At 61.5% G+C, this 8,361-nt stretch overlaps 4 protein-coding genes across 4 annotated transcripts; all 4 read right to left on the reverse strand.

The window, feature by feature from the left end:
• Window positions 1–459: 459 nt before the first annotated feature.
• Window positions 460–1,875, reverse strand: LPMP_040890 (chaperone protein DNAj, putative; the record flags this gene model as incomplete). The annotated part of the gene is made up of 1 exon (XM_010705432.1): window positions 460–1,875. One exon carries the CDS (start codon window positions 1,873–1,875, stop codon window positions 460–462), a length of 1,416 nt encoding a protein of 471 aa, XP_010703734.1.
• A 1,682-nt stretch (window positions 1,876–3,557) lies between these two features.
• On the reverse strand, window positions 3,558–4,199 carry LPMP_040900 (60S ribosomal protein L10, putative; the record flags this gene model as incomplete). The annotated part of the gene is made up of 1 exon (XM_010705433.1): window positions 3,558–4,199. The coding sequence occupies one exon, from the start codon at window positions 4,197–4,199 to the stop codon at window positions 3,558–3,560; it is 642 nt and encodes a 213-aa protein (XP_010703735.1).
• An 855-nt stretch (window positions 4,200–5,054) lies between these two features.
• LPMP_040910 (adenylate kinase, putative) lies at window positions 5,055–5,681 on the reverse strand (the record flags this gene model as incomplete). The annotated part of the gene is made up of 1 exon (XM_010705434.1): window positions 5,055–5,681. The coding sequence occupies one exon, from the start codon at window positions 5,679–5,681 to the stop codon at window positions 5,055–5,057; it is 627 nt and encodes a 208-aa protein (XP_010703736.1).
• An 850-nt stretch (window positions 5,682–6,531) lies between these two features.
• LPMP_040920 (hypothetical protein) lies at window positions 6,532–8,058 on the reverse strand (the record flags this gene model as incomplete). Its single annotated transcript, XM_010705435.1, has 1 exon — window positions 6,532–8,058. One exon carries the CDS (start codon window positions 8,056–8,058, stop codon window positions 6,532–6,534), a length of 1,527 nt encoding a protein of 508 aa, XP_010703737.1.
• Window positions 8,059–8,361: the final 303 nt, after the last annotated feature.

Genomic DNA, 8,361 nt, shown 5'->3' on the forward strand with positions numbered 1-8,361 from the left:
CCCCACCTCCCACGCACCCCATCACCACCCCTCCGCGCATACACCAGTGCTTCTCATATCATCTTCGTCTCGCACACTCCCCCCTCATCTATCCTCTTAGCGGCGAAAAAGCCCCTCCGCCTCCGCCGCCCCCCAACGCGCCCGCACATCACATGCTGAGAAGCGTAAAAATGAGAAACAACGCAAGAGACGAAGATAAAGTGATGTGACGAACACTAACGAGCACCCACACACACACCCTCTGTACCCATGGCTGTGCGTGCGTGTGTCTGGGTGTAGGGCAACAGCCTCAAAGGCGACACGGTGCGTCGAGTCAGCCGCCCAGTGGCCGGCTCTGATCCGCTTCTTCTTGAAGCGCTGCCCCCCCCCCCCGTATCAACGCACCCTCTTTCACACACTCACACACACACAGAGCGTAACACAACGACGCCTGCCAGTTGGAGAACAACTCTTCTCCCTTTACGCTGCAAACCAGGAGCGGTAGCGCCCCTTGAGTTCCTGCAGCTGGGCGTCGTTGAGATCGAGAGGCTTTTCATCCTTGGCAAAGTCGGCGACGGCCTTCTTCTGCTCCTCCGTGAGTTCCTTCGGCAACATGACCGCAAAATGGATGTAGAAGTCACCCGTCTTGTTGTGGTTGGGGCGGTGCACGCCGCGGCCGCGCAGCACGAGCTTGTCGCCTTGCTGCGTGCCGACGGGAACCCGTGTCTCGACCTCGCCCGTCAGGGTCGGCACGCGCACCGTGCCACCGAGCACCGCGGTGGAGAGGGTGATGGGGGTGATGACGTGGATGTCGCTGCCCTCGCGGTGGAAGACAGGGTCTTCCTCGACAGAGATTTCAATATAGAGGTTTCCAGGAGGACCGTTGCGCACCCCGGCCTCGCCCTTGCCCGTTACTTTCAGCCGCTCCTTGTTGTCCACACCTTTCGGCACCGGCAGCGTCTGTACACTGCGATCCTTTACGATGCCCTTGCCGCTACACTGCGTGCAGGTCGTTCGACCGAGCTCGCCGGTGCCACCGCAGTGGGTACAGTCCTGCTGCATATGAAAGAATCCCGTGGACATCACCTTCTTGCCGCGGCCGCCGCAGTGTGGACATTTCGTGCGCGACCCCGTGTCCTGGCAGCCGCTGCCAGTACACGCTCCGCAGCGGCGCATCGTGTTGTAGCTAATCTCCTTCTGGCACCCGTTCACGGCGTCGAGAAATCGAAGCACAAGTTTGTAGTGGATGTCCGCCCCAGGCTCCGGGCCTTGCGGCTTGCGGGTCTTGTCCTTGCCGCTGTTGCTCATCTTCTGAAAGATCTCCTCGAAGTCGTTGAAGGAGAAGCCACCCTGACCACCGCCGGAGTGGTTGGCGTTGCCCATGTTCGCGAACGGGTTGCCGCCAGCCGCGAACGGGTTGCCACCGGCGCCGAAGGGGTTGAAGCCGCTGCCCGGCCCGCCGAAGCCACTGGCGGCACTGGCATTACCCGTCATGTCATACATACTGCGCTTCTGCGAATCGGAGAGGGTCTCGTAGGCCTGCTTTGCTTCCGCAAAGTCCTCCGCGGCGGTGGGGCTTGGGTTCACGTCGGGATGCAGTGCCTTGGCCCGCTTCTTGTAAGCAGATTTGATCTGCTCCGGTGTCGCGTTGCGCGCCACGCCCAGCACCGAGTAGAGATCCTTTTTCGACCCCCCGCTGGACTGCCAGCGACGGTGCTGCAGCAGCACCATCGATCCACCCATCGCAGAGTGCGCGGCGCCAAGCGAGCCGGCGGTCGCTGTCATCCGCCGCAGAGCCGCGGTGCGCGGCAGCAGATGCACTGCTCCATAGGTACGGTAGAGGCGCGCCGCCGCGGTCGAGTGAAAGGCGGCCAGCTGATAGGATACAGCGTTCATGAGGAGAAGAGGGGAGCTCTATGGAAACCGCGCGTGCTTACCTGAAGCAGTGACACCCAAGCACACGAGTAAGAGATCCGATGCTGTGCGGGGGCGCGTGCAGAAGATGAACGTGGCGGGAGATGAAGGTGAGGCGAGCGAGGGAGGGACAGACAGCAGACAGCGGTATGCGCGTGACTGACTGCAGCGAGGGAGGGTGTGATGCTCTGTGAAGTGCGAGATCGTCCGAAAGGGAAAAAATCTTGCAGAGCTCAGATAGACTTGTCTCCCTGGCAGCGCTGTGCGTGTGTGGGCGTGGCCGTGACTGAATAGGGGAGGGGTGGTGGGCCGGGGTGGGGAAGAGAACGACGTCTTGTGCCTAGTCGCGTCCGTTCTCCGAGACGAAAGGGGGAGTGAAACGGAGGGGGGCACACAGGCAGACGTCCACGCGTCGGGTTCTGGGAGCGTATCACTCCTTAACGCTTCGCTTCGGTGTTTATTTTTCCCTCACCAGGAACACTTCTTGCAGCTGGGCGAATCGGAGGAAGGGGACGGGGCCGAAAGAGAGCGAGGCAACGTAAGTGCCAAAAAAAGGGGAGGGAGGAGGCATATAGACGAGGCGAAGACCGCAGTGCAGCGAGAGGGAGCGGAAGGCGAAAATTGAGCAACACTTCCCCGTCGAGTGGGTCCAGTGCAAAGACGTGCTGCGACTCCTCACGTCTCTAATGCGCGCGCATCGTCGCAGAGGTGCACTGCGCAGCTCTCAATGGTGCGATCGCTTCCGCCTCATCCCATCATTCCGCTCCTCCCTTACGCACCAGCAGAGAGACGGATACGCCCGCGCGCCTGTTTTCCAAACCACCAGCATATGCGCATGGTGAGCATGCGCGGCCACGTGACCGCAGGAGGGAAAGAGGAGCGAGAGGGAGGGAGGGGGGCGGGAGAAAAGAGGGGCATCCGAGCAAAACGAAGACTGCAGAAGCGGGCAATGAACGGCCAGCGCCCCACTGCCCTCACGCCGCTCTGCTGCCGAGGTGCCTGCGGATGTTTTTCTCTTCTCCCCGTTCGTCTGATTTGATTCGCTGGTTTGCTGGAGTCACAGGAGCCCGCGGAGAGTGATGAGGGCCGACGGGCAATGAACGAAGAGGTCGAGGATGGCGGCGTAGGGTGCTGAGCTAAGAGAACGGGAGGGAGGCGGGGGATAGAGGTAGAGTGTGGCGCTCTCCCCTCGCCGCGATGCACCCACTGTATCCCTCTTCTTGGTGTTCTGCTCTCCTTCCACCATTGCTCCTGCACGTTCATCGTAACCGTCGTCGTCATCCTCGCCCCACAATTCTGACGTACGCCAACGCGCCCATGCCCGTGATGAGCCAGGAGAGAGAGAGAAAGGACAGTGCAAACGAGAAAGTAGCAAACGAGAAGGAGAGAGCCCACACAAACAAATGAAGAGAGTTGCCATGAGGGAGGGGGAGAGGGGAGGGGGGCGCTACTCGGCGCAGTGCATGAGACATTCGCACGTACACCGACATGTCGGGGGGTTCCATCGAACTGCGCAACATTACGCAGAGAAACAGTCGTGTGTACGCGTATGCCGGCGACGCCGCCGGAGCCGCGGCCCCCTCTCCTCCTCATGCCAAAAGGCTGCCGCTGCAGTAGTCCACGCGCACCCGTGTGTCTCCACGTTTCCACGCTGCTGCTCGAGCTTACGCCATCACGTTGCGCATCGTGATCTTGCCCTTGGGGACGATCATCTTGCAGTGGATGCCGCGCTGCTCGAGCTTGCCGGCGTCGCGCAGAGCCTCGTACTCGGTGCGCAGGATGTTGGTGAAGCCCCAGTACTTGGATGTCACAATGATCTGGCGGCCAGGGAACTTCATCTTGGCGCGGCGCAGGGCCTCATAGGCCTGCGGCACGTACGCCTCCTTGGTGCGCATGGACAGCAGGATCTGACCGATGCGGACGCGGGCGCACACGCCGTTGGGCTTACCGAAGGCACCGCGCATGCCGGTCTGCAGACGATCGGCACCGGCGCAGGAGAGCATCTTGTTGATGCGCAGCACGTGGAAGGGGTGGGCGCGGATGCGCATGTGGAACACATCCTTGTTGGCCCGCTTCACCATGTACTTGTTGGCCTGAATGCGGGCCGCCTCCAGCGCCTCGGACGCGATCTGCTCCAGCTCGCGGGACACGACGTGGATGCACACCGGGAACTCATCGACGGTGGCGCGACGGCGGCCAATGTCGAAGTTGCGGATCTTCGGATCCGGCACACCGCGGCAGAAGCGCGACTTCGGGTACGGCTTGTTCTTGCAGAACCGGTAGCAGCGGGATGGACGGCGGGCCATGCTTTCACCAGGATGTGTGTGTGTGGGGGGGTGAGGGGGTGTCCTCGACGAAGGTGTCCTTCAAGGTCGGAACGAACTCCCTTGCTCTGGGTGTATATGTGGGTGGGCAGGGGTGAAAATGATGAAGAGGGAGGGGGAAGGGGGCGAGAGAAGGTGCGAGGATGGAATGGATCGAGCAAGCGAAACCGCAGCGATGACGATGACCCCAGCGAAGAAAAAGCTGAGAGACTCCCGCATGTCGACGCAGGCAATCATCGATTAATCATAGCAGCGCCACCAGAGCTGCCCTCACAGAGAGACAGACTACCACCGTGTCTCGCAGCATCCGCATTATGGCCGACAGCTAGTGGAAGGGGTAGAGACAGCACGGACAAGGGGGTGGACGAACAGAGAGAGGCACGCGGTGCCAACTTACCACTTCTCTTTCTCTCAAGCGCTGAAACAGAGAGTGCAGTGCAGCGAAGCACGCGCATGCGCGGGTACGATCGTGCGTGGAGGCAAAGGAGCGCCAATCTGATTCACCTGAAAGGATCGCCAGTTTAGCATGAATGCTCCATGGGAGGTAGGAGGGGGGGAGGGGGGAGGGTGGCACCACCGCGGCAGCGCACGTACATGCGAGAGAAGAACGGTGAAGAAATGGCGAAGAGAAGTAATAAGCACAAGAAAACCAAAGGAAGAGGAGCGCCCACACCTCGCAGCGGCGCGTGGACGCACTCCCATGCAATCAGCACCGTCAAGAGGGATAGAGCAAGTGAGCGAGAGCCGCACGCGCGTGGGGATGCGTCTCTTCTTCCTCTCGCAGAACATAGCCTGTGCTCCCAGCGTCAGTTCAGCTCGCTCCCTCTCTTCATCCACTTATGCCTTCAAAGGCTTCTCGCCCATCGCGAGGAATACCTTCTCTGTATCGGCGTAGACGGTGTTGCGGTCGCGGTTCGCGTCAATGACGTGGCAGCGGCCATTCGCCTTGTATGCTTCCACGACTGGCATGCACTCCTGCACGTTGACGCGGAAGCGGTGCCGAATCGTCTCTACATCGTCGTCGTCGCGCTTCTCACCAGCGTTGGCGCTGCGCAGGAGCAGGCGGTCCTCCATGGTGGCCTCGCTGCAGTCGTAGTAGACGATACCTGTGGCCTTGACGATGGATTCCTCAAACATGCGCGCCTGATCCTCCTTGCGCGGGAAGCCGTCGATGACGTAGCCAACCGAACTAGGGTGGTCGGCGATGGCCTGTCTAAGGAGCTCTACCGTGATTTCGCTCGGCACGATGTTGCCAGAGTGGATGATCTCACCGATCTTCTTGGCCACATCACTCGTGCCAGAGCGTGCCGCCTCGCGCAGGAGCTCACCGGCGCTAAAGTGGGTGTAGCCAAAGTTCTCCACGAGACGTGCACAGTTCGTGCCTTTGCCAGAGCCGGGTCCACCAAGGATGAAGAACACCTTCAGGGGTGCCGTACCGCTCTGCTGTGGAGCCGCGCCAGACATGATGCATGCAATTCACGTATGAGAGTGATCGTGTTGGAGTATATACTGAGGTGTACGAGAGTGCGGGGTGCGGAGGGGGGGGGTAGATGGAAGGTAATGGAGAAGATGTTCTCGGCGATACTATACGGCGAAGCGAGGCTGCCAAGACGGTAAAGCGAGGGAGACCGGGATTGGTCGCCTGCCCACACCGATGCTGCACAAGGCATCTCGGCTCGCGGTTTGCTTTTGCTTCCTCGCCCTCTCAGTCCACCGGTGCCGGAGGATGAGAATGCCCCGCTCCATTCCTACCAAAGTGACTGCTCCACGAGGAGAAGAAAGAGAGAGGGGGCGCGTGTCGGCTGCCGATGCGGTCACCGTCGCTTTGCCTTGGTGCGCGTGTCGGCGTGTGTCTTTTCAAAGGCGAAGGCACACAGGGCGCCCAGTCATCGAGGGAGAGAAGGAGGGAAAGTTGCCCCCTCCCTTTCCTCCACGCCCCCACGCGGCAGTGGTGGTAGTGGTGGGGGAAAGAGAAGACCGAGCCATAGGGCGTCCTGAAAGCGTCCGAGTAGGGAGAGGGGAGGAGGGAGGCCATACAACGAGAGAAAAAACAGCACAGACGCGGCTCACACGTGCGGTGACAGACCGACAGGCACCCCCCCCTCCCCCCCCCCCCCACACACGCACGCACTGGGGGAGGGAGGGGGCTGCAAACAATCGCTGCACGCACCTCTTGCCTTTTCCCATTCTTCCTCCTCTCCGCCCCGCACCACCCGTGGCCGCAACACCCGTCGTCTAACGTCCACCGTAACACGCATGCAGATCTCGAGTGAAGGCAAAGCAAAGGGAGCTCACCTGGGAGAAAGCGGCTCCATTACTCACTGATGCAGCAACATGACTGCACACACGCTGGCTTCCCTCGCACCAAGCGGTCACCAGGGTGCCGGTACCGCGGATCGATGCCGAGGTCAATGATGGCCTCCTGAGCTGTGGCGCCTACGGCACGCTGGATGGCCGTTTGGCGGTCCCACTCGCGGCCTTTTGGCCATCGTCGTTGCGCCTCGGCCACCCGCAGCGCCTCTGAATCACCGAGGAGCTCATCGGGGAAGGGGCGCACCACCACTGCTATCGCCTCGTTTCCCTCTACAACGCCGCCATCCAGGTCCGCCGCATACGCATCCACTGCTCCCAGAGCAGAAGAGATGCAAATCGGCGAGCTAACGTGCCCGCTGTCCAGCACTGACACCCCGCCAGCCTCCACCACATGCTGATGAGCAACTTCCAGCGGGGCCACGTTCAGGATCATCCGTTCCCACATGCGATTCTCCGTCGCCTGCAGCCGTGCCGCCCGCTCCTCGACGCTGTCATGGAAGGCGTCCATCACCATGACGTTGTAGTTGTGCAGCGACGGGTCAAAGCTGCGGGCGCCTCGAGTGTCAGTCAAGGCGTTTACGACGCCATGGGGCACCACCTCCTGACCTCCGCTGGCCACGCAGCTCACCAGCGCCTCCACAAAGTTCTCACGAGATGCGTGTCGGACCTGCCGTGCATGGAGGCGGTACTCCCGCGCCGCTGGAGGGGTACGATACTCATCCGCCACGCGGATGATTGGGACCGGGCGCCGCCGCCACTGAGCACGATAGGCAGCGTAAGAGGGCCTTAGAGAGTAATGCGGCTTTGTTCGATGATGATATGGAGTGTGGCTAGCAGCTGCCGCTGTGGCTGGGGCGGTGACCGACGTGGAGTTGGGCGGCTGCGCACCGCAGCTTCGTCCACAGCGCCATGTAGGATGGCTCGATGGCAAGCGGCGCACCACCCCTACCGCTGCACTGATGGGTCTCTGTGGTACGCGACAGTCGGTGAAACATGGGGTCGCAGGAGAGCGTGCGGGGTGCAAACCGGTTCTCTGAGCGCTGATGTCGCACTCCTCACCGCTTGCCTGGGCCGATGTGTGTAGTGGCGGTGGTGTCGGTGGCCGGACACCTGCGGGCGACGCCTTTACAGCGCTGTCGTCGTTGGCTGGGGAGGAGCTCAGTGCTGCCTGCGAGGCTTGTCCAGGACGACGTCCGGTGCGCGTCTTCGGCTGTTGCGGCACAACGGGGGCCGATATTCGAGAGGAACTAGCAGCAGTGCCTGTCGTCGCTGCCTGTGCGGTCCCCAATGCCGCGACCGCAGCTGCTGCAGCTGGCGGACGTGGGCCAATGCAGTAGTGCCGCAATGCGCGCTTGCCCCGTTGGTGCTCTGGTGCCGTCGCGGCGTCTGCCGAAGTCAAGGCTGGCAACGGTGCGTTCATGTAAACCCGGACACTGCTTGCCGATCGGGGGTAGGCGTGGATGCGGGGGTGGAAGTCATAGGGGATCTCCCACGAGGCCCGGTAGTCGCGTGACACTACTCCGGGCATGGTGACAATGCCCCAAGCTGTTTTGACTGTGTGTGCGAGTGCGCGCCTCGTCGAATAAATAAAATGTTTTGTCGAACTCGTCAGGCGTGGGTGTGTACTGCCGACTGATGCGACGCAATGCCGCGAGAAAGCGAACGAGTGAGGAGGGGGGTGCAGTGAGAGAGGGGCAGCAGTGCATGCCCAGGGGAAGGGAAGAGAGAGAGTGAGCGGGTGTCGATAGTTTGGCGGTAAGAGGGGTATGTGTGTGCGTGTGTGGGAGGGGGGGGTCACTCCATTACACCTCCATGGCGATACAGACACCAG

Source organism: Leishmania panamensis, assembly GCF_000755165.1.
Source record: "Leishmania panamensis strain MHOM/PA/94/PSC-1 chromosome 4 sequence".
In the NCBI taxonomy this organism is placed as follows: Eukaryota; Euglenozoa; class Kinetoplastea; order Trypanosomatida; family Trypanosomatidae; genus Leishmania; species Leishmania panamensis.